This window comes from Lynx canadensis, chromosome A2 (genome assembly GCF_007474595.2).
Source record: "Lynx canadensis isolate LIC74 chromosome A2, mLynCan4.pri.v2, whole genome shotgun sequence".
NCBI lineage: Eukaryota > Metazoa > Chordata > Mammalia > Carnivora > Felidae > Lynx > Lynx canadensis.
In genome coordinates this window covers 18252106-18279233 of record NC_044304.2, presented here as the reverse complement: position 1 = coordinate 18279233, position 27128 = coordinate 18252106, and the positions used below count along the sequence as shown (strand labels likewise).

The window sequence follows — 27128 nt, the reverse complement described above, 5'->3', positions numbered from 1 at the left end:
GGAGACAAAAGCAAGAACAACTGTAAACCCAGAAAACTTAATGGTAAATCTGATAGCAAGAAATTTCACAAATAACTTTCATGGAGGTACTTGGGTGGCTCAGTTGGTTAGGCAGCTGACTTCAGCTCAGGTCATGATCTCATGGCTCGTGAGTTCAAGCCCTGCATCGGGCTCTGTGCTGACAGCTCAGAGCCTGGAGCCTGCTTCGGATTCTGTGTCCCCCTCTCTCTCTCTACCTTTCCCCTGCTCATGCTCTGTCTCTCTCTGTCTCAAAAATAAATAAACATTAAAAAATTTTTTTAATTTTTTTTTTTTAATGTTTATTTATTTTTGAGACAGAGACAGAGCATGAACAGGGGAGGGTCAGAGAGAGAGGGAGACACAGAATCTGAAGTAGGCTCCAGGCTCTGATCTGTCAGCACAGAGCCCGATGCAGGGCTCGAACTCAACGGACCGTGAGATCATGACCTGAGCTGAAGTTGGACATTTAACCGACTGAGCCACCCAGGCGCCCCAAAAAATTTTTTTTTAAAAAAAGGAAAAATAACATTCGTGGAGGTGGTATGGAGTGGTCCATGGTAATATTCTGTTTCAGAGTATGACCATGGGATGGATGGTCAGCAACCCAACTAAAAAGGTGACTTCTGAGAGACACCTAAATTAACTGAGGGAAGCCAATACAGATATCCAACAAAAGAGCCTTCCAGGTAGAGAGAACAGCAGGTGCAAAGTCACTGAGGCAAGAAGAGGAGGGAAGGAATCCAGTGTAGCAGCAGGGGTGGCAGTGAGGGTTGTAGAGCAATGTGGTTAATGGTGTGGACCTTTCCTTTTTCCTCATGAGATTGGAGCTCTTGGAAGGTTTGAACAAGGGAGTGATGTCTCACTTACCTTTTAAAGTGATCACTGTTGGGGCATCTGGGTGGCTCAGTTGGTTAAGCGTCCACCTTCAGCTCAGGTCATGATCTCATGGTTTGTGAGCCCAGGCCCCGCATCAGGCTCTGTGCTGACAGCTCAGAGTCTGGAGCCTGCTTCGGATTCTGTGTTCTCCCTCTCTCTCTGCCCCTCCCCCGCTCATGCTCTGTCTCTCTCTCTCTCTCTCTCAAAACTGAATAAACGGCAAACAAATTTTTTTTAAAAAGTGATCACTGTTGTAGCTGAACTGAAAACTGACCACAGGTGCACAGGTGAGAGCAGAGTTTGCGGCTGAGGCTGTTTGGCTTTGTTGTTAGATGTGCTGGCCCTTTACTCTTTATTGTTCTGAGGACTAAAACACTGCATTTCTTTGAGAAACTCTGTTTCAGAATAAAGCTTTGAGTATCAAGTTACAACATTAGTGATACAGTCAACTCTGTGGCTGCTATAACAAAGGAAGAAGGAAGCATTCAGGTGTCAATCTTGTGTGCTGAAGAGTGGAGCATTGAATTACAGGAGTTTCCTGACCTCCCTCATGTAGTTTCTTTACCTGATTTGGTCTTTCAGCCAGAAGACAGAGCATCTTTCTGTATTCTAAGTAACTCTTGTCTTTTTGGTAATTTGTCTTGAAGTCATGGAGCAAACAGTTTACTTCTAAAATATAGACTCAAATTACAAGCAGACCATTTAAATGATTGTCATACTAAGTACTTTGTATGTGTGGACTCAGAATAATCCTATGTAAGGTAGGTATTACTGTTATCCCCCTTTTATAAAATCATGCCTGACACTGAGATGCCCAAGGCAGTGGTTATGGGAGGTTGAACCCAGGCCACTCACACTCCATGATGTATGTCCAACCTTTCTAAATTAGTAGAGTATTGGCAAGAAGCTACAGCTGGTTATCACTCATTTTCAGAAGTCATTCTTGAGCCATTTGAAATACCAATAACCTACACGATGGGGGTCATACTAAAGGTCCATAAGCTAGGTGTAGAGAGAACATGTAGACCCTGGCTGGGCCAGCTGCAACCGTAGAATGGAGACCTTTTCTGTAAGATGTGGTCAGAGTTACTAGCCAGCAGTGACAGAGATGGTCCATGGATAGCTTCCCTCCTTCAGTCAGGTTGTATCATTGTGGAGCCACCCTGTGTTCTGGAACCTTTCCTCCTCCAGAGACTTTAACTGGGTCCCACTTCCACAGGAGGTGAGCTCTTCAGTGGGAACTGAGAAAAAGCTGATGATTCTGTGCCTAAGGGAAGGGGGTTGGATTTTGCCTTTTACTGTGGTTTTGAAACTAGTGAGATTCCATTAAATATCCAGCATGCTTTTTAAATAGTTTCTTTGCAGTTTAGCTAGGGCTCTTGGAGATTCTTCAAGATAGAATTACTTGTATCTTGTATGTATTTTGCTTCTTTCAGAAAACATCCCAGAAAAATGGACTCCGGAAGTCAAGCACTTCTGTCCCAATGTGCCCATCATTCTGGTTGGAAACAAGAAGGATCTTCGGAATGATGAGCACACAAGGCGGGAGCTGGCCAAGATGAAGCAGGCATGATCTGGGGCAGGGCTCTGTTTTCCTATAGCATTCTTGAACCCAAGGTTGGATGTTCAGGAGGCCCAGTAGAAATAGCCAGGCTGTTTCAAAGAGGGTCCCAGAAGTCTATCTTTCTCCATCTGTCCCTCATTCACTGGGGCCCGCACAGAGGGTCCCTAAGACTCCCTACTCATATGAGATGGGAACCTCTCCTGTGGGATAGCGCTGTGCCTCCAAGGATTGCCTGCCTGAGAAGGGACCATCAGCAGTAGTCAATGCTCCAAATGCAAGAACTCTATCAGACTCTTGATTTCCCTCTCCAGTTATTACCTTGGTATATGTGAGGCCAAAGATTAAATTGGTGGCAACCAAAGGGTTCGGAAATCCTGAGGACAGGGAGTCCAGACAAAGCCCTGATGCCTTTATAAAATTGATAATGGAGTTGACATCTTGGCTTCTGAGAAGCCAGGTGGCCCAATGGCAGGGCTTCCACCATGCAGGACAAGAGCCTTGAGATCTTTAGTCTAGGTTTTCCCACTGAGGTTTCTCTGTCTGAATGTCAAGGTCAGGATCTGTTTACTTCCTTGGGCATTCAGTCCTCTGTGAAGCTAACTACAGGAACCCCAGTGCTTACCCTGGATCAATAGCTTGAATAATTTTTCCCTTGATTCCCTGCTTAACCCTGCAGGACTTCTCAGGCCTCTCCCTCCTTTCTCTCAACTTCTCAGAGAAGAGCTTGTTTAATAGGGATTTTATATTAGAGCTGGGGAGGGTCACTGCATATGAGTTTCATAAGACAGAATTCAAATCTGGGTTTGGCAGCACTTATTTTTTATTTTTTTATTATCATAATTATTACTGGCAGCTTTTAAAAGAAGCCTTTAAAGCCGAATTTGAGTACTCTACACTTCATATATGTGACGCTTAACTGAAACTGCTCTTTTCTCTTTGCTTAGGAGCCGGTGAAACCAGAAGAAGGCAGAGATATGGCAAACAGGATTGGTGCTTTTGGGTACATGGAGTGTTCAGCAAAGACCAAAGATGGAGTGAGGGAGGTTTTTGAAATGGCCACGAGAGCCGCTCTGCAAGCCAGACGTGGGAAGAAAAAATCTGGGTGCCTTGTCTTGTGAAACCCTGCTGCAAGCACAGCCCTCATGCGGTTAATTTTGAAGTGCTGTTTATTAATCTTAGTGTATGATTACTGGCCTTTTTCATTTATCTATAATTTACCTAAGATTACAAATCAGAAGTCATCTTGCTACCAGTATTTAGAAGCCAACCATGATTATTAATGATGTCCAACCCACCTGACCACCGGGGTCCTTCTGACACCGCTCTTTAACAGCCCTCCTCTGCACTCCCACCTGACACACCAGGCGCTAATTCAAGGAATTTCTTAACTTCTTGCTTCTTTCTAGAAAGAGAAACAGTTGGTAACTTTTGTGAATTAGGCTGTAACTACTTTATAACTAACATGTCCTGCCTGTCATCTGTCAGCTGCAAGGTACTCTGGTGAGTCACTACTTCAGAGCTTTACTCCTTAACAGATTATATTGGCATAACTCTGTGATGGGCATCCAATTTTTTTGAAAATGTGCTCATCCAGAAAGGTCCAAGTCCATGCAGCTGTGGCAGAGTTACAGTTCCGTGGTTTCATGTTAGTTACCTTATAGTTACTGTGTAATTAGTGCCACTTAATGTATGTTACCAAAAAATAAATATATCTACCCCAGACTAGATGTAGTATTTTTTGTATAATTGGATTTCCTAATACTGATATTTGTCATCCCTGCAGAAAGTGTATTGGTTTTTTAAAAAAGAAAGTGTATTTGAAAATAAAGTCAGATGGAAAATTCATTTTTAAAATTCCCGTTTTGTCAGTTTCTCTGATAAAAGATGGCCATATCACCTGTTTTCGGCCCCACATATCCTAGTACCCCCTCCCAAGAGCTGGGCTAAAGAAATAGGAATTTGGTTTCATGCCTGAGGCATTTAGACACTTCAGAAGGTGGCATAGCCTGTCTCACCTGGACTGCAGGCTCTGGCTCTAGTTCACAGGCTCCCTTTCCTCACTGTATCCAGGTTCCCTCCCAGAGGACCGCCAGTTCTCTTAGGCGGCACTCGGTTTCTCACTTCTCTCCAGCTGACTAAACTTTTTTTCTGTACCAGTTAATTTTTCCAACTACTAATAGAATAAAGGCAGTTTTCTAAACTTCCTGTATCCTCGTGTTTGTGTTGCTCTCTCCAGGGCTGGGAGTGGGAGGATATACCCAGCCTAGCTGTCCTTGGAAGGTTCCTTCAGACTGTGAAATATGCTACGTTTGCCCCCCCCAGCCCCACCCTACCCCCTAATCTGGCACTAACCTGGCTCCTCCTAAGAAGGTGGATACAATTATTTTGTGTCATATTCAAGTTCGTAAGTGGCTTAGTGTGGGGAATGTAGTGTATTGAGGAGAGTGAGGGGCACTCCAAACAGTCACTCCTCTGGACAAATCTTAGGAGTGTGACATTTTTCACTTCCTGCCCATTTTCAGTGTCTAATACTTACAGGCCTGAGTCTGGGGTTAAGGTGATTAGGTATGGAGGATGGCCTGAAGTCGATTGGGTCCACTCCAGAAGGCTGGTGCTGGGCCTAAGTGACTCCTTGGGAAAACCAGTGTTAAGGGCAGTGTCACACTGGAGGTGTGGACAAGAATATGCTCCAGGCAGGCCCAGAAAGCAGGGAAATGAGTTACAGCTGGAATTTGGAGCCGGAGCCTGAGCGAGTCCCGGGCGTTGACCACTTTCCTCCAACTTGACCTTATTAGAGCCACAGCGCCTCATTGCAGAGAGAACTTACCTTGGCAGCCACTGCCAACTGCACCAACACCGCAAGTTACAACTTGCTCTGTGCGCCTGGAGACAATAGGGCACAGACTGCAAGACGCGGCACTCACTGCTGTTGCTGACCAGTCCCCTTGGGCTCTGCCCTAACCCTTTACTAAAAGCCTTTGAGAAATAATCGGAGTTCTCTTGGACGCGAGCCCTGGGCGGGGTAACTCGCGCGAATGCCGCAGCGTCGCTTAGACTTGACCTAGCCTGCCTGGGGCTCCGCACTGCCTGGGCGGTGCCCGCATCCGGCCTGGCCGCACCCTCCCGCCCAGCTGGAGAGGGAGGAGGCCGGATGAGGCGGGGCCGAGGGTGGAGGAGCTGCCGGAAAAGTGCCTTCGCCACGTGACCCCACAGTCCGCACTGTCCCAAGCCGAAGCTCGGCACTATTGTGCACTGCACTCTTGTCCGACAGTCCGCCATGTGCGCTGCTCCGCTCGCGGCCGCCGCCCTCGCCGCAGCGGCCCCGCGCTCCGTGTATTCCTTCTCTGCACGCCCGTTGGCCGGCGGGGAGCCCATGAGCCTGGGTTCCCTGCGGGGCAAGGTGCTGCTCATCGAGAATGTGGCGTCGCTCTGAGGCACAACGGTCCGGGACTACACCCAGATGAACGAGCTGCAGCGGCGCCTCGGGCCCCGGGGCCTGGTCGTGCTCGGCTTCCCATGCAACCAGTTCGGGCATCAGGTGCGCCGCGCGGGGCAGAGCGGGGTGGGTGTGCATCCCGGGCTGGGAGCACCAGCGGGCGCGCGGGCCGCACAGCCGCAGGCCCTGGCAGCAGAGAGGCGGGCCACTTGTTTTTGTCCCGTCTGGGTTTCAGGTCCGCCTAGGCATTGTAACTCACCGAGGAACTTCTGGTTTGTGGTCCGAACGTTTCCCCTCCCCTCGCGGCCCCGGGTTCTAGCTGCTCTTCCCTCACGCAGGAGAACGCTAAAAACGAAGAGATCCTGAATTCCCTTAAGTACGTCCGACCTGGCGGCGGGTTCGAGCCCAACTTCACGCTTTTTGAGAAGTGCGAGGTAAACGGCGCGCAGGCGCACCCCCTCTTCGCCTTCCTGCGCCAAGTTCTGCCTGCCCCCAGTGACGACGCCACTGCGCTCATGACCGACCCGAAGTTCATCACCTGGTCTCCAGTGTGTCGCAACGACGTCGCCTGGAACTTTGAGAAGTTCCTGGTGGGCCCAGATGGTGTGCCTGTGCGCAGGTACAGCCGCCGCTTTCCAACCATCGACATTGAGCCTGACATCGAAGCCCTGCTGTCCCAGGGGCCCAGCTGTGCCTAGGGCAACCTTCCTATCCCTGCTGCTTGGCAGCCACAGCACTGCCCTCTGGGGATTTCATCCATGACGGCGTTTCCTCGAAATTTGCATAGAGGAACGCCTGATTTCCAGAAGAATCCCCTGAGTTGGGCACTTATCCATCCCAGCACTCCCTCCCCAAACCAAGGCTTTTCACTAATAAAGTGTTAGATATGAGCAGAACTGAGTGTATGTCCTTTGTTAGTTGGGGACACCTTCCCTAGTAATCTCATTGTCATAGGGCTGTGAGCTTAAGCCTTCACTCCTTTGGCCTTTGTTTTAGCCAAGCCTGAATTTCCTATGCTTTTATTTGCAGTGTGTGGAATCCACTCTTTCCTGTGTAGGAAGCCTGACTCCTGTCCCAGTGTTTTTCCCTCTGCCAGGATATTCAGTAGGGCCTCTCCTTGTAAGTATTTGCTAGGCATGAAATGACATTTGCAAAAAAATAACACTGGATTCACACTCACATTCAGAATTTGTGGCCTCTCTCAAGTGTCAAGCCCACCCATTTTACACAGTTTTAAGCCCATGCACTTTTACAACGTTCTTTTCCATTACTTTGTCAGATCTTTGCATATTGCAACCCAGGCTTATTTATGTCTGCTTTGATGCTGCCTTTACTGGTTGTTACCTCTCCTGTATTAAGAGTGAGAAAAGAGTGTACAACTGGCCCTTCTGACCATGCGCTGCATGGTACTTAACAGTTGGAATTGTGTCCTTGGTCAGGCTCAGGGTAGGGGCTTATCTCACAGGCCAGCTGCTGCTTCTCAGGTGTGGTTTGGGTCTAATCTCTCCCATCTGTTGGCTCTGCTTGTCAATCTTTTGAGACCGATCTGGAGCACATCCTATCACCAGTACAGGGGATTCTGTAGGGCTTGGATGCAGGTTCTCCTTGGATAGACAAAGATGCAGAAACATGTTAGCAGGGTCACCCAGTCCAGAATGTGGGCTCATCATTCAGTCCTAGGCCATGTGTTCTGTTAGCTTTCAGGAATGCAGTCCTCAGGAAGTCAGAAAGAGACAATATAGAATTACTAAAAGCTCTGAGGTAGTACAGGGTACTTTGAGAACAGGAGAGCCAGGCCCATTAGGGGGGATCATGCTTCCCTCCTGGAGGAAATGAGTGTGAAGCCGAAAAGGTCAAGAAGCAGTCAGCTGAGGAATGAGCTGATGGAGGGTGGACAGGCAGGGAGGACGGTGTGCAAGAGTGTGAGGTGGAAAGGTGGCATCACTGACTAAGTTGGACAACACAAGGGCAAGGAAGTTTGGGGAGGAGAGTGTTCATATTCAGACATCTTGCATGAGACATGCAGATGGAGTATCTGGAGCAGGTGGTTACAAGAGGCTTAGAAAAGCAGTATGGCTTGGAAACAAAGGTCTAGCCAAGGGAACAGTAAATAGCCATCAGAGAGTATGAGATCACCTGGGGACAGTAGCAAGAAAAAAGTCAGGCAGTGAGGGCTAGGCCTGAGGTCTGGATTCAAAACCCTGGGTCAGGTAACAGGCAAGCTGGGAGAACAAGGATGGAGTCAAGGAGCCATGAGAAGGGATATTTCATTAAGAATGGTTACTGGGGCAAGTGATTATGGATTGACTATTCCTCATCAAGTACAGTTTCAGGGGGAGAGCAGGAGCTGAAGCCAGATAACCAAGTGCCCAAGATAGGCCAGGTCCTGTTCTAGGAGCTAAACATAGAGCCCCCTCCCCCAAGAATCACCATGTTCCATGGCCCACATCCAGAGATAACTGCTTTGGAAAGTCTGGGGACTTAGGACCTATAAGTCCTACTCAGCTACCTGTAAGTTGGATCTGAGCACAGACTTTCTGCTCCAACTCTCCCCTTTCCTGTAAAGGGTCGGTCAGTGTGGCCCAGGCCACATTCTCTGGTTGGCTCCTAGATGAGAACCCAGGGCTTTCTGCCCTGACTTCAACCTCTTCCCCCCAAGCTGCCTGGTGACTCACTCCTACTTGCCCACTTTTTTCTCCCTCTCAGTTTATGCCTAGGGCTGCCAAGGATGGGAATTTATGAGCTCTCAGTGTGGCTGACCCTGGCTGGCATATCCTCCTAGGACTTCAAGCTGCCTGCCTCCCATAATTGAAAATCCTTTCCAACTCTCTCCTTCAGGAAGAATCAGAATAAAGCCAGTTAACACCACCTCTTCCTCCCCAAGAAACCAGACATCTTCCCCCCAACACACAGAAACACACACTCCTACACATACACATTCCTTATCATTCGACCATGAAACCGCTACTGGCTCTGACCTACACCCACCCCACCCTGGCATGAATCAGCAGCTTAAAAGAACAAGTAAAAGTAAGCGAAGGAATCCCAGTGAGCCTTCCTGAGGTCCTAGCCTTTAGTTAAAATGGCTGCAGAACATTGATCTGGGAGCAGGCAATAGCATTTAGGCCACAGAAGGGAATGGACCCTGCTGTTACTCAAATTCAGAAGCTTCCATTTTAGCAGTTTTCCCAGAAATATTGGTTTGGTTTTGTTTTGTTTTGTTTTTAAAGCATTAAATCTGATAAGCTTATGTAGATGTACATCAAGCCACCATGATGTACACCTTAAATATTTTACAATTTTATTGGTCAATTAAACCTCAATAAAACTGAGGGGTGGGGCACCTGGGTGGCTCAGTCTTTTAAGTGTCTGACTTCGGCTCAGGTCATGAGCTCACAGTTCCTGGGTTCAAGCCCCATGTTGGGCTCTGTGCTGACAATTCAGAGCCTGGAGCCTGCTTCAGATTCTATGAGTCCTCTCTCTTTCTGCCCCTCCCCTGTTTGTGCACACCCTCTCTCTCTAAATAAACATTAAAAAAAAAAAAAAAAAACAATAAAATTGAAAAAAAATCTGATAAAATTCAGTTAGACACTTCTTGCATTTAGCCCTTTATGAGATGACTTCCTCATTCTGTCTCAATGTAGTTCCACAAACAACATTTAATACTAGCTTAATTTATTTTTAAGGCATTTTTTAAAAATTTATTTCTTGGAGTGGGGGACAGGGGCAGAGAGAGAGGGAAGAAAGAGAATTCCAAGCAAGCTCTGCACTATCAGTACATGGGGCTCTAATTCATGAATCGCAAGATCATGACCTGAACTGAAGTCACTTAGCCGACTGAGCCACCCAGGCACCCAAAAACTAGCTTCTTTTTAAAAATTTAAAATATGGGCACCTGGGTGGCTCAGTTAGTTAAGCGTCTGACTTTGGTTCGGGTCATGATCTCATGGCTCGTGAGTTCAAGCCCTGCATCAGGCTCTGCTGACAGCTCAGAGCCTGGAGCCTGCTTCAGATTCTGAGTCTCCCTCTCTCTCTCTGCCCCTCCCCCACTTGCATTCTGTCTCTCTCTGTCTCAAAAATAAATATTAAAGAAAAATTTTTATTAAAAATAAAAAAATGAGTAAGTAAAACAAGTTTATTTTCAGAGAAACATTCCTGTCCCTATCAGTTCAATAAATCTCTTAAGCTTAAACTTTTGGATAATACTAAGTAAAAACACTGCCTAAAGATTTCCCTAAGAGAACCCAGCATGGACCTATAAAGAATGGACAGTGATCCCTGCCAAAGAACCCTGAACTTGGCAAATTTTTATTATATTACAATCACCAAATAGGCTAGAAGAGCAAATAGACTAGCTCCAGCTAGTCACACAAGTTACCAGATACATGCTTTGCATCAGTAACTACTGAATTGGGAGCTGGGAGCACAAATAGGAGTTCTAGCCTAAGGAGTAAGGGCTCACGGGCCCAGCCCCTACCCCTGGAAGTAATAGAGAAGCAAACTCTGAGCCCCGAGATCCTTCAGCTTTGACCTCCCCAAGAACTGAACTCCAGATTTGTCATGTGAGAAAGCAAAACTAAGATCATCAACTAGGTAGGCAGCTTGCTGATGGGTATTCTAGCTGCATTCAGAGCTAAGACTGACATAACAGTGATGTGCTAAGCAGAAGCCCAGCAGCCTTTCCATTATTCATCTCACAGACAGACACCCCATCTCCAGTGCCCCTGCCCCCAGTCCTAGTATTAGTTGCAGCCAGATAGGCCAGAGTATGAGACCACAAAACACTCCCACGTCATCCAAATGCCTAAAGTCCAAGCAGTAGCCAGGAGAATGTGTAGCCCACCTTGGGTGGTGCTGAAGAGTCCTACAGGCCACCTAGCTCCACAGGGAGGCAAATGGAAGCAATCCAAGTCTCCCTGCAGAGGAAGCACCTGTTACCCCAGCCTCCTCTGTCCCCAGAATGTAACTATGCCTGTGTACATATGTGGGTGAATCTAAAGGAACCCTGGTCCCCTGAGCATCCCTTGCAGACTCATCATACGTGCCCATAGGCCAAGGGAAATGTCAGCATGACTTGGTTCCCTATCTATACTAGTTGTTTAGTTTTCCTTCCCAGCAATGTGCCTGTACCATCACCCTCCATGTTCCTGGAGCACTTTGTCACACAACACACAAAGTGTAATTGCATGTGAAAACATCTTCCCCAACCATGCTGGCTGTGAACCCCTGGAGGATAGGGGCTGTGAGTACTTGTATGTAATAGATTATTAGCGAAATGAAAAAAATGGCTGTATCTGATATTCTTCCATTCATTTCATCCAAGAAATGCCTATTGAGAATTTGCTCTGTATAAAGGGCAAACAACACAATTAACAGCTAAATACTTGTGTATGGCTAAGACATCAATGGTAATAGAGGAGGAAGAGGCGGGCCTGGCTGGCTCAGTTGGTAGGGCATCTGACTCTTGATCTCAGGGTCCTCAATTCAAGCCCCACGTTGAGTGTGGAACCTACTTTAAAAAAAAAAAAAAAGAATTAGAGGAGGAAGAGAGGACACTGGCCACACCTGGGCTCAGGGTGCCATACCCTCCATGCCCAATCAGGGCTGGTCACCAATAGTGGCACAACCAGAATGGAATCCATCCAATAGCATGAGTCTTCAATGTAGGAAAGGTGATTCCTAGTTCCTCTCTGAGATTCCTTCAGGTCTTTGCCTCTGTCACCTTCCCCAGTAATATAATCCTTCTATAACAGAGGTAATGTCACTGATAAGGTATTTAATTCTTCTAAAATGTATTTGTAGAATCTTTTATTGTTTCACAGTCCTCTGGGCAGGTTAAATAAACACAGACAAGAAGGAAACAAAAATATTTCTCCCAGGGCACGTGGGTGGCTCAGTGGTTAAGTGTCCGACTTTGGCTCAGGTCATTATCTCACAGTTTGTTAGTTGGAGCCCCACATCGGGCTCTGTGCTGACAGCTCAGCCTGGAGCCTGCTTCAGATTCTGTCTCCCTCTCTCTCTCTGCCCCTCTCCTGCTTGTGCTCTGTCTCTCAAAAATAAGTAAACGGTAAACATCTACATATACTAACTTAGACAACACATATGTATATATATATGTGTGTGTGTGTGCGTGTGTGTATACATATACTAAGTTGAACACATATACATATATATATGTATGTATTTCTCCCCGAAGAGACCTGTAACCAAAAGCTGCCCAATATATTTGTGAATACTGCCACACGTCTCTGTCATTGCTGGCCAAGTGTGGACCAAGTCTAAGCTGGGAGGGCCAACTGCAGTGAGGTGTAGAGCAAGCCATACTGCCAGCCAAGGCAAGAACTTTTTGATTTGGAATCAGATAAAGCTTGAAGTTCGCACACTCAGACATTACAAACTCTCAGTTGGATCATCACAGTCCAATATAAGCCTGTTTGTTCCCTCTAGCTGACTTCCTGCTTGCCTTCCTATTCTTGTAGTCCAAGCTTCCATGGCAATGGGTGGGTTCTTCAGTTCTGGGATTTGGTTATGAGGCCAAGTGAGTGCCCTACTAGGCCTAAACCTCTCCCTAGGGTAAGAGACCCAACAGAGAACACGGCCCTGGTGCCTGGGTGTCTCCTGAGCTGAATCATGCACTTCCTACCAAATCCACAGGTCACCCACAACAGCAGGAGCACATGGGCAGATGTTGATAGTTTCCAGTTCACAATTTTTAACATTTTAATTAAAGAAAAAAATGTTTTAATTTTTTAAATGTTTATTTATTTTTGAGAGAGAGGCAGAAAGAGAGGGAGACATAGAATCCAAAGCAGGCTCCAGGCTCCAAGCTGTCAGCACAGAGCCCGATGTAGGGCTTGAACCCACCTACCATGAGATCATGACCTGAGCTGAAGTTGGATGCTTAACCGACTGAACCACCCAGGTGCCCCTTCAATCTTTAACATTTTAATCAAACTCACTAAAAACATTTAATAACTTTGGGGATAATGATTTTCTGACTGTGAAGTTTCACTTTATTCCTTGCATTTTAACTATTAGCATTTTATAATGTTAGTATAAGGAACCATCCATAATTAGTGTGTGGTTTTTACAGCCATTTAATAGCACTGAAGAGATCCTGCCTTAAAAAGGTTTTCCAAAGTTTTCATATTTATAATTAGGTTTTGTCCCCTTTTCTAGTGGTGCTGAGGACTTATCCTACTTCCTTAAGACTCTGACCCAGACCATAAATGGTACAGGAGAAACTGCTAAAAAAAGAAGAGAGAAGCAGACACTCTCTAGTGTAGGTTCTGATAACCCAACTTTCTTTTTCCATAAATAACAGTTGTTCCAAAAACAACATTTTTAACAATTTCAAAGAACTTTCACAGGAGGGCACTCAAGATTGTCAGGGTTGACTCCCAGATGTAGAATTATCATGTCGTGGTAACTCTTATCTGCAGGGGATTAACTGCTATGTGGTTATTCAAGGCGGTTTTAATTCCAAATTTACTTTCCCCTCCTATCTACCCAACTGCCAAGAGGCCTGTGTTACCAGATGATACGTGAAAGCTGTCCCAGCTAGTGCAAATTGAATTCATGCTAATTTCAATTAGCCAAAACCCAACATAAAAATACTATATCTGTTCAAATGACTTACCACACCTTCACCGAGCCTGTGCTCCCTCCTCCATCCCCAACACTAAACATGGCTCATCTGTTTCTCCTCTCCTCCCTCATTGCCATCTCTACAGTGAAAGGTTCTTAACAGTTCTCTGGGCTACTATTTCGTCTCTGCTCTGAAACCTTTTATAATATCTGTGGGCCATTTAAGGCAGAGCATGTGGCCCTTCTGGCCTCTGTTTTAGCTTTAGATTGAAGGTTCTTTCCAGCTTCATTGGTCTAATCCTCACTCTTTGATACTGCCCTGCGTGTTCCAGAAATTGCCTCCTGTAGTTTCACTTCCTGTAACATGCACCATCATTTCTATGCTTAAGACCACACTCAAATGTTACACAAGCCAAAGGCTGCCTTTCACAGCTCAGGGTTCTACAGTCTTTGGTTCATATCCCCCCCCCCTTTTTTATTCATACTCCTTAATGGCACTTACCACACACAGTGTGACGCTGGGTCTGTGTAAGATCTGTTCTCCAGTAGATTGTATGAAGTCAGGCACTGTGTCTTATTTTGGAGGACAGAACTGCTCGACACCAGCTGCCTGGCTTCCTCGCGGGCTTACTTCCCACTCTATGAGGAGGGCTGTACTTTTTGTATGCAGGGTCGAGTGGAAAACATAGTGTTCAGGACAATGCTTCTTGTTGCAGCAAAAAACTAAGAAACAGCTTGGGCACCTAATGTGGAGAACACATCTGGACCTCTGCTTCCCCCAGTTGCTATCGCCCCTCAGCGGCTGCTTGTCTCCCTGACTAGCTCAGTGAGGAGGGCTTGGGGAATTCTGTTGTGGGCCATGATTCTGACATCTAGATTGTTTGAGACGAGTGTTCACGACTACACCACACCTTTGAGTCCTGGTCCCAAGGCGCTGGTGCACCCGGCACTCCCCAAATCCCTTTTGGGTCTCCAGGGCAGGGACCCCGATCCCAAGTCTGGGCGGCTAAGGACTGGCCTAAGGTCTCCAGCGGAAAGCAAGAAAAGCTAGGAGCAGGCTAACAGCGCAGGCCCTGGTGGTGTGCCCGGGGTGGGGGAGGGAGTGTCTTCCGTCAGTCAGCTAGAGATGGCCGGGCAAGACAGAGAAAGGGGTGCGGAACAGGCATCCCGCGGAGCTGCCCGCAGGGCGGGAGAAAAGCGCAGCTAGCTTCCCTCCGCCCGCCTCCTCTTCCGGCCTCCTCCCGGCTCTGCCGCGCTTCAGTGGGAGTGGAGCTGCGCGTGAGAGGCGGGCCGGAGAGGCGGGCCGAAGAGGCAAAGGCCAGCGGGTAGTCGAGACCGCGGCCCGAGGTGGGGTTAGGCCGCGCGCGCGCGTGTGCGTGCGTGCGTGCATGCGTGCGTGGGCGCGGTCCACAGCACGCCGTGCGCGAGGCGGATGTCCGGGCCGGCTGGGCCGGGGCCGCGGACGAGATGGCGGAAGGTGGAGGCTGCCGTGAGCGACCGGATGCGGAGACCCAGAAATCGGAGCTCGGGGCCTTGATGAGGACCACGCTCCAACGAGGGGCGCAGTGGTGAGCGCCAGGCCCGCCGTGCCGCCCTCAAGGCCAGGGGCAGGGGCTCTGGCCCTAAGGCCGGACCCCTCTTTCCCGGCTTGGGTAGGGGCCGGGCGGGGGCGATGTTAGTGACCCTTGCAGGGTGTCCTGAGCCCTGTCCCTCAGGAGAGAAAAGTAGGATCACCTCTGGGAAAGAGTGAAGGTCGTCCCGGCCCCTTCAGAGCCCCAGAGAGTGGACCCGGTGGGGGCGAGGGCTGCAGGATGCGGGGAAGGGGGGGTGCTCACGGGGACCTTCAGGATGTGAAGAGCCCTTTACCTTCGAGGAATTGCAGTGTGACCTTGAGCGAAGGCGACCACACCTCCCAGACCCTGGTTCCTTACTGTTAAAGCCAGGGTAACCAGTATTTGGCACCCCCGCCTTTTGGGTTGAGAAGAAGATCAGAAGTAGATACTTTTGTAACTTGTAAACTGCCGTGCGGGTGCCAAGGTTAGAAGCTGAACAAATGTTTGAGAGCTCCAGGTTACTTTGGTAGTAAATGTCAAAAATAATTGTGGCGGCAGCATTTCGGAGTGGGAGAGGAGGATAGATTAGAGCCTAGATAAAAAGATTAAAAGTTCAGGGTTTAGAAGAGCAAGTCTGAGACCAGAGGTTTCTTAAATTGTTTAGTAGAAGAGAAGATACTTCGACTAGTTAGATTTCTTGGTAGTCTTATCGTGTGAGAGTAGAAAGCTAGGGCTTGGCTTTGCATTGAACTTGATTGAACGAACATCCGTCTTTAAGAAACTGTGGCTGTGTTGATAATGCCGTTTACAGTAACAGGAATTGAGCAGGGAAGGGAAACCTTGGGATTAGGAGGAGTTCAGATAGGGCTTTACAGTGTTCTTCAGCTGGCCAAGCTGTGAAATGCAGGGCAAGCAGAGGAAATTATCCTGCATAGGGGTGATATATGAAGGACACTCAGCAGAACCAGAGGAAATTTGAGATAGACTAAGAACACGCACTAAAAGTGTTTGGAGGGTGCTGTTCAAGGGGTTTGGAGGGAAAAGAGCATTGTAGAGATTTGGATATATTTATGGATCTTTGTGGCCTCTGGGAAGCTGCCTGATCTCTGAGGTTTGTTGGCTATAAAACTTAAAGGACTCACCAATATAATTGTGCTCCCCCCCCCCCCCCAGATTTCCCCTTCCTTCTTAGTTGTAAAACAGCATAGTGATACTTTTTTTTTTCTTAAGCTTATTTATTTTGAGAGAGAGGGAAAGAGAATATGAGCAGGGGAGAGGCAGAGAGAGAGGGAGAAAGAGGATCAATCCCAAGCAGGCTCCACAGTGTCAACACATAGCTGGACTTGGGGCTTGAACTCATAATCCGTGAGATCATGATAGCCTAAACCAAGAGTCAGATGCTTAACTGACAGCCACCCACACACCGCAACAGCATAGTGATACTTTTTAAATATAACCAGAGCAACTTAATAACTAGACACTAGGAACTATTATATGTCACACCTAGACACTGTTGTATATGCATGTATATGTATACACACACGCTTGTTTTAAACACATAACTTTTATAAAAAAGTTATGAATTGATTTTTTTATTACAAAGTGCCATATTTACAGTTTTAAAATAAAGCCTTTTTCTTAGAAATGTTACAAACATTAATATGGTTTTACAAACTACAACAGTGTGGGGGAATGAATTAGCCTGGTTGCTTGACTTCAAATGAAGTTTTTTTGAATCTTAAAAAGGCCTGAGTCTGGGAAAAAATGTATATGCCTATATTTGATAAGAGATTAGTATCCCTTTGTCAGATTACAAAACAGAAGACAGATTTTTACTGATTGGGATATTTTTCTTTTTATGTTTTAGTCTTAATCAAATATTTATCAAGTGCCTTCTATATGCAGGGAGCTAACTCTCTGTGCCTAGATGTCTATAGATACAAAACACATGCATTTTTTAAATATTTTCTTTGGTACTCACAGGAAATCTGAAGTGTGTGGTGTTATTATCGCATTTTCAGAAAGAAAATTAACTTAATGCTCTACATGTCAAACAGTGTAACCAAACTGTCTTGGACAAGGACCTCTATAAAGATCATTATGAAATTAATGACTTGCTTATTAGCAAACAAGATTTTACTCATAGGAGGACATCATTTATTTATTTATTTATTTATTAAATGAGTAGTAGATATTTTTCTTTTTAATGTTTATTTATTTTTGAGACAGTGCAAGCAGGGGAGGGGCAGAGAGAGAGGGAGATACAGAATCTGAAGCAAGCTCCAGACTCTGAGCTGTCAGCAGAGAGCTTGAAGTACGGCTTGAACCCACGAACTGCGAGATCATGACCTGAGCCTAAGTCGGACGCTTAACCAACTGAGCCACCCAGGCACCCCAGAAGGACATCATTTAAAAAAGCCTTTTGAGGTGTGCTTCGGTGGTTCAGTCAGTTAAGCATCCAACCCTTGATTTTGTCTCAGGTCATGATCTCATGGTTTGTGAGTTTGAGCCCTGCATCAGGCTCTGTGCGAACAGTGTAGAATCAGCTTGGGAATCTCTCAATCTCTCTCTTTTCCCTGCTCCTCCCCTGCTCACTCTCTCTTTCTCTCTCAAATAAATAAGTAAATAAATAAACATTTATTAAAAAAGGCCTTTTGAAGCCAATCGTTTCCTTTTATTTATTCATTAGTTATTTATAAATTATAATATAAATATAAATTATTTATATTTATTTATTTTTAAGTAAGCTCTACACTCAACGTGGGGCTTGAACTCACGACCCGGAGATCAAGAGTCACACACTCCACTGACTGAGCCAGCCAGCTGCCCCTATTCATTTTTTCAAAAATCCTTTCAGTTTATGGATTTTTTACCTTTGCCAGACCATGTCTGCCATGTGGGGCCTATTCCGGCCTTTGTTCTTAAGAGTGTGTTTTTGGGTGGGGACTGTGTATTGCTCAGGTGGGAAAACCATAAAAAAAAAAAAAAAAAAATTAAGAGAGCAGTTGCAGAAACTTACAACCTCAGCTTTTCTGGTATAGTAAATTTTTGTCTGTCTCTAGGTATCTTATTGACAGCCGGTGGTTCAAGCAGTGGAAGAAGTATGTGGGCTTCGACAGCTGGGATATGTACAATGTGGGTGAACACAATCTGTTTCCTGGCCCAATAGATAACTCTGGACTCTTTTCAGGTATAGTATTCCATTGCTTTTCTTTTGTTTAAAAAAATTTTTTTTAATTCTATTTATTTTGGAGAGAGAGACAGAGTGTGAGCAGAGGAGGGGCAGAGAGAGAAAGGGAGACACAGAATCCAAAGCAGGCTGCAGGTTCTGAGCTGTCAGCACAGAGCCCGATGCAGGGCTCGAACCCACAAACCGTGAGATCATGACCTGAGCCAAAGTCAGACACTTAACTGACTGAGCCACCTAGGTGCCCCCCCCCCCACCATTGCTTTTCTAACTGAAATATTCCAGGCACGCAGTGGTCTGAGGTGGTGTTTATCAGTAACATGGACATGACGAACCTAACTTTGCTACTATGAGGGGATAGAAACAAGTATCCTTGATTTGTATCTATCAAAGAAGGCTTTGTAGACACTCAGGGAGAAGTTAAGTTACTCTTTTCCTAAACTGCTTCTAAAGAGCAGCTTCCAGTATTTTTCTTTTTGCAAATTAGTTCTGCTAGAGATGTCAGATTTTAGATTAGCATGTGGAATGGAAAGAATAGGATATCATTTTGAAATTGCATCTGGAATCTGAAATTTGGGCACCAGAATGTTCTGTGTTAACCTTTGCAGTTGAACAAACTGTAGACCTGTCTCATCCATCAAACATTCCTGTGATGGTTGTTTGTCACAGAAGTGGTGTGAGGAGAAGTGGAAGGTAGAGCTACCATCACGATCAGCTCCCAGTGGAAGAAGTGACTGAAAAAGTGATGTGTGACCTACCAGAGCTGGGCTTGTACCTGTAGATGCATTGAGATGACAGTTGGGCTTTCTCAGGCTCTTTTCTGCCTAGCTTTAGACTCAACTTGCAAGCAGGACACAGGTGATCTGTTGATTTTGCCCCAAATCAGAGCAGTAGGAAGATAGACAATACATGAAGCTTGATCCAAGTACCTAACACCAAGCTGGGTGTTTTTAAAAATGAGTAGTGCTTCGGGCTCCTGGGTGGTTTAGTTGGTTGAGTGTCTCTTTTTCGACTCAGGTCATGATCCCAGGGTTATGGGATCAAGCCCCACATTGGGGTCCGTGCTCAGCATGGAGCCTGCTTGAGATTCTCCCTCCTCTTTCTCTCTCTCTCTCTCTCTCTCTCTCTCTCTCTCTCTCTCTCCTCCCTCTCCCCCCCCCCCCAAAAAATGCTCAGACTTGTTTTAGTGGAGGTATAATGACACAATGAATAATTCATGTACTTTGTTTCCTGATGTAGGTCACATATGGTGGCATCATACCGTGAAGTTGCCCTAAGGGAGCACAGCAGTGTATTTGCACTTTTCTTCCCCATGCCCCGCTCTTTTTTATTTTATTTTTTCCAGTAATCTCTAACCCCAACGTGGGACTCAGTCTCATGACCCTGAGATCAGGAGTTGCATGCTGTACTGACTGAGGGGGAGACAGAGGATCCAAAGCGGGCTCTGCACTGACAGCAGAGAACCCAACGCAGGGCTTAAAGTAGGACGCTCAACCGACTGAGTCACCCAGGTCCCCATTCTTTTTTTTTTTTTTTTTAATAGATTTTTTTTTTTTTTAATGTTTATTTTTGAGAGAGGGAGAAACAGCACAAGCGGGGGAGGGTCAGAGACACAGAATCTGAAACAGGCTCCAGGCTCTGAGCTGTCAGCACAGAGTCTGATGTGGGGCTCAAACTCATGAATGGTGAGATCATGACCTGAGCTGAAGTTGGACGATCAACCGACTAAGTCACCCAGGCGCCCTATGAATAGGAGATTTCTTAATGCTTTTAAAAGTACTAGTGATAAGAATCCTAGGGCTAGAGGGGCTCTCTGAAGTCATTTTGCATGATTTTCAGCTAAGGGCAGGCATTTCTTCCATGGTCCCCCAATTTGATGTCATCTGGCTTTGGCTTGAAACATTTGCTGTGTGCTTAGGAAGTGAGAAGTACATTCTGTTCAGACCCTGCTTCCTTGGAACATTGACAGTACAGGAATGACCTATCTCATGATTGAGGGTCACCCCTTAGTCCCCAGGCTTTCAGTCACCTGCCAGTCCCAGTCAGGCTGCCTTTCATCTAGGGTCACAGGAGTGGCTGGACGGGGCTCTTGAAAGTGGGGAGGGATGGGGTACAACATGTCCTTGTTTATGTTGTCCACAGAGCACCCCTTTTCTCATTGCCACCTCTGCCCCTACTGTCTATCAGATGGAATTATCTGTGCTTAGGCCAACCAGTGCTCTCATTTCCCCCCTTTATTTGCCACTCTGTTGAAGAAATTTGCAGACTATATCCCCAATTCAAAACCCCTGTGTGATTTTTTAGCATGATGCCAGTTTTAGGTGAAATTTGAAATTTCCAGTTAAGTGAAATTGAAATCCCAGTTGTGTTTATCGCATTTGCACTGTTGTGTCTAAGAATGACATGTTTGGGAAAATCATCACTGAGCCTTAGATGGGAAAATGCCCTGTGGAAATGATGGGCTTGGGGATGGTGCTGCTGAAAGCTGTGTGTTCTTTTCCCACATTTAAAGGTTTCTGGCTGTTGCTAGGCACAGTATGGATGGCCAGATCTGTGTAGTGCTTAGTGTTGGAAATGAAGAAGGGATATCTCCCCAAGTAAGACAATAAGCGAATAACTTCTGTGAGTTTTTTTTTTTTTTTTTAATTTTGTTTTTTTTAACGTTTATTTATTTTTGAGACAGAGAGAGACAGAGCATGAACAGGGGGGAGGGTCAGAGAGAGAGGGAGACACAGAATCCGAAGCAGGCTCCAGGCTCTGAGCCGTCAGCACAGAGCCCGACGCGGGGCTTGAACTCATGGACCGTGAGATCATGACCTGAGCCGAAGTCGGCCACCCAACCGACTGAGCCACCCAGGCGCCCCACTTCTGTGAGTTTTAATTTATAAATCAGAGAAAAGTTTGGAATTTAGGTTGTCAGTTTTGGGGGGAAGCATTTGTCTCAAGCAGGCTGATACCAGTGGGTCATCCTTCTGAACAGAAAAGGCCTGGTTTGTCATTGTTAATAATCATGCCAGAGCTGCTGTGGAAAGTGGGTGGCTCATCACGTAGAAGTGTCCACCTTTTTTTTTTTTTTTTTAATGTTTATTTATTTTTGAGAGAGAGAGAGACAGCATGAGCTGGGGAGGGGCAGAGAGAGAGGGAGACACAGAATCCGAAGCAGGCTTCAGGCTCTGAGCTGTCAGCACAGAACCCGACGCGGGGCTCAAACTCACGACTGTGAGATCATGACCTGAGCCGAAGTCAGACGCCCAACCGACTGAGCCACCCAGGTGCCCCTTAATTATAGTAAAATACACATAACATAAAACTTATCACCTTGACCATTTTTAAGTGTACAGTTCAGTAGTATTAAGCATATTTACATTGTTTTGCAGCCTATCTCCAGAACTTTTTCACCTTGGAAAACCGAAACCCCATACCTATTAAGCAGTAACTCCTAGCCCCTTTTCCTCCAAGCCCCTGGAAACCCCCATTCTACTTTCTGTATCTGAATCTGGCTACTCTAGATACCTCATTTAAGTAGAATCATTCAGTATTTGTTTTTCTGTGACTGCCTTATTTTATTTAGTATATTAGTATAGTATTCTCGGGTTCATCCTCATAGCGAGGTCAGAATTTCCTTCCCTTTTAAAGGTTGAATAATATTCTGCTATAGGTATATACTACATCATGTTTATCTATTCATCCATCTCCCCTTGGTATTCTTGTCCTCCACCGCTGTTTAATTCCTTTCCTATTTCCTTGGAGATGAAATTTCAAGGCAGAGGTGGATCAGATCTGTATTTTGCTCTAAGGAAGGGCAGAAGAGCTGATTGGATAGGGTATAAACTGGTGTTGAGGGGGTGGGTGATGACAAGCCCTGGTCACCTTGTGAATGCTGCTTATGGTTTTAGTTTTTTGTTTTTAACATCGTCTGCCTTGAGTTACGGATGAGTTGCACCATTGTGGGTAGTTCTGCTTTCCAAGTTTTGTGGCTTGCGCTACCACAGGAGTGGGTGTTGAAGAGCACAGAGGCTCCCTTCTTGGGAGGGGATCAGTCTTTCCTTGATCCAGTTCCTTGGTCCTCAATTGAGGGAGTAGGTTTCGGATCATGAACTTCCACTTCTGACTCCCAGTCATGTTGCCTGCCTGTGGTAGGTGCGAGGTGGACGTTTAGCATGTTGGAGTATTACATATTTTCTTCCTCCACAGGGGGTTATCTAGCTAGGTTTTGACTTGGACTATTGAAAACTAAGAATACCAAATGACTCTTGGTAAAATAAAGTTGACTTCAATGACGTGTTTGTTGCTTTCTTAGTAAATCAGGAGAAGGGTTGCCTGGGTGGCTCAGTCGGTTGAGTGTCTGACTTCAGCTCAGGTCATGAACTCGTGGTTTATGAGTTCGAGCCCCGCATCGGCTCTGTGCTGACTTGTGGAGCCTGGAGCCTGCATCAGATACTGTCTGTCTCTCTCTCTCTCTCTCTCTCTCTCTCTCTCTCTCTGCCCCTTGCCCACTCACACTCTGTCTCTTTCTCTCTCAAAAATAAACAAACATTAAAAAATTATTAGTATTTCAGGAGAAGACGATGTATATATTTTTAGGTGTTTGTTTTATGTATTTTGAGAGTGAGAGAGAACACGTGTGCACAGTGAGCAGGAGATGGGCAGAGAAAGAGGGAGAGAGGATCCAAAGCAGGCTTTGCAATGTTAGCATGCAGCCCAGTGTGGGGCACGAACTCATGAACTGTGAGATCATGACCTGAGCCGAAATCAAGAGTCAGACTCAACCAACTGAGCCACGCCCAGGCACCCCGAGGAGAAGATGGCATTTGACCTCAGTGAAATTTCACTAAGCAGAATGTTATGTTAAATATTCATAATTAACAATTTTATTTGTGGACTCTGGAAGCACTTTGAAAATGTAAATTGGAGGTTTTCTCTTTTATTCTTCCTTCTCCATTCAATTACAGGAGAAGTACACATTCCTCATAAAATGTTCTGAAAGCATGGCTAAAGACTGCTTTCAGGTCTGCTCTGTGTTATGGCCAGAGACAGAATTTTGGAATTTTGTCCTGTTATTATAAATAATTTTCTTGTTTCTGAAAACTACGTAAGAATCCTGTAAAACAAACATTTCTGAGAGAAGAGCAGTGAGTTATGAGCTGTTTTCTTTTTTCAGATCCGGAGAGTCAGACCTTGAAAGAACATTTAATTGATGAATTGGATTATGTATTGGTCCCAACCGAGGCCTGGAATAAATTACTCAACTGGTATGGCTGTGTAGAAGGCCAGCAGCCCATTGTCAGAAAAGTGAGTACATGAATTGTCACAGCTGTTGGTCAGTGTCTGTGAGTGCTCCCTGGGGGACACTGACTAGAGTTGGTTTCCTGGGGTACTGGATGTGCCTAAGTGGTCAAGTAGAGGTGTTTGAGGCCTTGTTTCTGGTTCTCTTTAGGGAATTGTGATCATGAGTGGTGGTGAGTGAGGCTGCTCACTTGGGGTGTTATAGTGAGTGGCCTCCAAACATCAGAGCTGCCCAATGGCTTGGGGTGTGTCCAGCAGTGCCATGAGAGCACTTTCTGGAAGGCTGTATGAGAGAAAGTTTACTTGGGGTCATAGGGACCTACGGTAATGTACCGCTTCCTGTTTATCTTAAAACTTTTCTGAAACTGCTTTTGCCTCTGTGTTTAAGAGTCTTTGGCCACATTGTTGAATGTCTCAAAAAGCAGGTGTTTATAAGCCAGAGAATAGCCTCTTGAGGGAAACAGGCTATGGGATAGACACCTGGATTCCTAACCCCTCTGGTAGATGGGACTCATGAAAAGACCAGCCACTCTGACTCCCACAGTTGTTTGCTTGTCCTACCAGAGGGAAAATCACAAGATCCCACATGCCTGCTGATAGGTAGCCATTGAGTAAATTTCTCACTGTCTGGTTTGTAGTTACCCTTCTTAGAGTAGGAAAGAGCTGCAGTCCTGAAGCCATGCTTCTAAGTATCACTGTTCGGGGCCAGAGCTACCTTCTTTTCCAGCTAGAAACCTGGGCCCCTGAGAGGGGTTAGGGATCAAAAAGTTGGGGGCATGCCAGTGTCCTGCAGATGTCTCCTAATGCCCACAGTGTTGCCATATGGTGAGTGTTCGGCTGCCTCAGGGATTTAACTATATTCTCTAGTCCTCTCATTTGACAAACCTTGAAAAGGAGACATCTTGATCCTGATTTAGAGATGAACAATGGCTTCCCTGTTGTGCAGTGTTGTTCCATCCGGACGCTTTTCCTCATGAGTGGGAAAAAGATTTTTAAACTCCTAGGATGGATGCCAGTGGCTTTAAAAATCTGATCACTTAGGGAAACTGATAACTGTGTGAATTCTGCCTTTTACCACTGACAAAACCTGTTGCTTCCAAGACTGCCCGGTGTGGAACCCCTGCTCCTTCACCTGTGCCTCTTACTTGCAGGTTGTGGAGCACGGCCTGTTTGTCAAACACTGCAAAGTGGAGGTATATTTGCTGGAACTGAAGCTCTGTGAGAACAGTGACCCCACCAATGTGCTGAGTTGCCATTTCAGCAAGGCAGACACCATTGGTGAGTAGCTGGGCTGGGGTCCCAGGTATCCATTGGGAGAGTGCAGGGCATTGTGGCTAATGGGAGGGAAGCCAGGCCCCCCCTTCAGAATTGTTACCCACATAGTCTCAGGTTGTGGTTACCAGTCCTGACGTGGGAGCCTGCTCTCATAGAGAGCCAAGCCTGGGAATCGTGTTCTGTAGAACACCTGGCATGGCCCCTGCCCATTTGACATACGGTGGTAAAGGTGAGGAAATGCAGATTCAGAGAGGTCAAAGTAACTTAAAAAATCTTTGTGAGAAAGTGGCAGGGCTAGTATTTGAAACCACATGGGTCTTAACTTCAAAGATAAGTTTTCTCACCTTTCTGTATTGTTGATATGCTATGTAAATGGGACCCACATCCTCAAAGAAGGAGGAGCATAGAGAAAGTTTCTAGGTATGTGAGTGCGAGAAGATGCCAGTGGAAGATGTGTGGCCTTAGGAGTCACCATGGGGCTGAGGTCAGTCAGAACTTTTGGTCCAAAGCATCCACCCTGTGACCCTCTGAACAGGAAGGAGGATGAGCAATTGCCCGGTATGGGTACCTTTAGCCTTGCATCTGGAGAAGGCCTTGAGTGATCTTTCTGCTCGTCCCTAGCAACCATCGAGAAGGAGATGCGGAAGCTGTTCAACATCCCTGCTGAGCGTGAAACACGGCTGTGGAACAAATACATGAGCAACACTTATGAGCAGCTGAGCAAGCTAGACAACACTGTCCAGGATGCGGGGCTGTACCAGGGTCAGGTAGGAGGGCTCAGGCCATGCCCCAGCAGGCAGCTCTGCCAGATACCTGCCAGACATCTGGTTCTGAGCACATTAGCAGTGAGGTGCTTTGCATATTCCTTATATGGTTTTCCCTTTCACTCAGGTGCTAGTAATTGAGCCCCAAAATGAAGATGGCACATGGCCGAGGCAGACCTTGCAGTCAAAGTAAGTGAACTCTTTCTCCCTTGTGGGTGGGCACACAGGTGTAAGAGAGACGCTGTTTCCTAAAGCAGTTATTGTGCTAAGAAAAATTTTTGGGGAGTCAGATGAAGAAACATGCTATTTCATATCCAGAGTCTGTAATCCTGGCCTTGGGTGAGCAGTGTGCTGGGCAGCTGTCTGAGGAAAGCTGTCAAGGTGTGTGAACAAGATGGTGAGCCTCTCCTTGTTGAGAATGAGAGAAGGAAGAGAAGGGGCCCAGATCTGGGAATGCTTTTCTGCCAAGAGGTGGCTTTGTTTTTGTCAAGGCCATTCATTTTCTCCACCTGTGGTGAGAGGCTTGGATGGGAAAGAAGAGGGCTCAGGCATGGGATCTTGTATGACTTAAAGGTAGTAGTTTGATCCCACCCCGCTTTTTAACCATGGGCCTGTTAGTCATTGTTGCTTACTCGGGGAATGTTGCTAAACTGGGACCCCAGGCATCTCTGTCTCAGGAGAGGTTTGTGGGTGGTGTGGAATTATGCATGTCCTGAGAAGGGGACAGAAAGGAAACATGAGTTTTTCTTTTGTTTTTTTTTTTTTTTTTAGTTATTTGTTTTGGTTTTTTTATTTTTTTTTAATTTTTTTTTTTTTAACGTTTATTCATTTTTGAGCAGAGAGAGACAGAGCATGAACGGGGGAGGGTCAGAGAGAGGGAGACACAGAATCCGAAACAGGCTCCAGCTCCGAGCTGTCAGCACAGAGCCTGACGCAGGGCTCGAACTCACAGACCGCGAGATCGTGACCTGAGCCAAAGTCGGCCGCTCAACCGACTGAGCCACCCAGGCGCCCCATATTTATTTATTTTGAGAGAGAGAGAGACAGTACGAGTTGGGGAGGGGCAGAGAGAGAGAGAGAGAGAGAGAGAGAGAGAGAGAATGAATCCCAGACAGGCTCCACACCTTCAGCATGGAGCCCGACGCAGGGCCCAAACCCACAAACCCACAAGATCATGACCTGAGCCGAAACCAAAAGTCGGATGCTTAACGGACTGAGCCACCCAGGTGCCCCATGTTTTTTTATGGTAGAAGGTGGGGGGATTGTGTCTGTGGTCTGATAGTTATGGGGACAGTGTTGGTCTTTGCTCTCTTCCTTCAGTCAGGTCTTGGACAGGGACTATTTCATACTGATGGGCTCGTAGCTCCTTTGAGAGTCATGAAAGCTACCTGCTCTCTCTTGAGAAACACTCAAGAAGACACAGCGTTTTGCCAACAATCTCAAGGGTTTTAACAGATACTCTAGCCATGGACTCCAGTTTTAGAAACCCTGGTCACCAGTTCCTGACAAATTGACAAAATAGCTGTGGTAGGCAGGATAATACCACCCTCCATGTCCACGTCCTAATCCCCTAGAACCT

The 27128-nt window shown here is 46.3% G+C and overlaps 3 protein-coding genes and 1 long non-coding RNA gene across 10 annotated transcripts in view; 3 read left to right on the top strand and 1 right to left on the bottom strand.

The window, feature by feature from the left end:
- Positions 1 to 4666, top strand: part of RHOA (ras homolog family member A) — a 62988-nt gene extending 58322 nt beyond the window's left edge. For both annotated transcript variants that reach the window (XM_030306750.2, XM_030306749.2), the window contains 2 exons: positions 2334 to 2464; positions 3406 to 4666. In XM_030306750.2, coding sequence (XP_030162610.1) covers positions 2334 to 2464; positions 3406 to 3579 — 305 coding nt within the window. In that variant the 3' untranslated portion in view covers positions 3580 to 4666. The remainder of the gene's footprint in view (positions 1 to 2333; positions 2465 to 3405) is intronic.
- Positions 4667 to 5670: 1004 nt separating this feature from the next.
- On the top strand, positions 5671 to 6793 carry GPX1 (glutathione peroxidase 1). The gene is made up of 2 exons (XM_030306748.1): positions 5671 to 5999; positions 6236 to 6793. The coding sequence occupies exons 1-2, from the start codon at positions 5739 to 5741 to the stop codon at positions 6593 to 6595; spliced, it is 621 nt and encodes a 206-aa protein (XP_030162608.1). The 5' UTR covers positions 5671 to 5738; the 3' UTR covers positions 6596 to 6793.
- Positions 6794 to 11190: 4397 nt separating this feature from the next.
- Positions 11191 to 14824, bottom strand: LOC115508262. The gene is made up of 2 exons (XR_003966967.1): positions 13987 to 14824; positions 11191 to 11409 (listed from the first exon to the last, which is right to left on the bottom strand). It is a non-coding gene; the product is annotated as an uncharacterized LOC115508262 (long non-coding RNA).
- A 79-nt stretch (positions 14825 to 14903) lies between these two features.
- USP4 (ubiquitin specific peptidase 4) overlaps positions 14904 to 27128 on the top strand; it is a 49633-nt gene continuing 37408 nt past the window's right edge. For 2 of the 6 annotated variants that reach the window (XR_004343196.1, XM_030306744.1), the window contains exons 1-6: positions 14911 to 15052; positions 18100 to 18227; positions 23386 to 23516; positions 24662 to 24788; positions 25407 to 25552; positions 25677 to 25738. Coding sequence is in view for 4 of the 6 variants with exons in the window: in XM_030306744.1 (XP_030162604.1) it covers positions 14952 to 15052; positions 18100 to 18227; positions 23386 to 23516; positions 24662 to 24788; positions 25407 to 25552; positions 25677 to 25738 (695 nt within the window). In the remaining 2 variants the exon portion in view is untranslated. Of the gene's footprint in view, positions 15053 to 18099; positions 18228 to 23385; positions 23517 to 24661; positions 24789 to 25406; positions 25553 to 25676; positions 25739 to 27128 lie in introns of all 6 variants that reach the window. The other 4 variants (XM_030306742.2, XM_030306745.1, XR_003966964.1 and 1 more) reach the window with 4 other exon arrangements.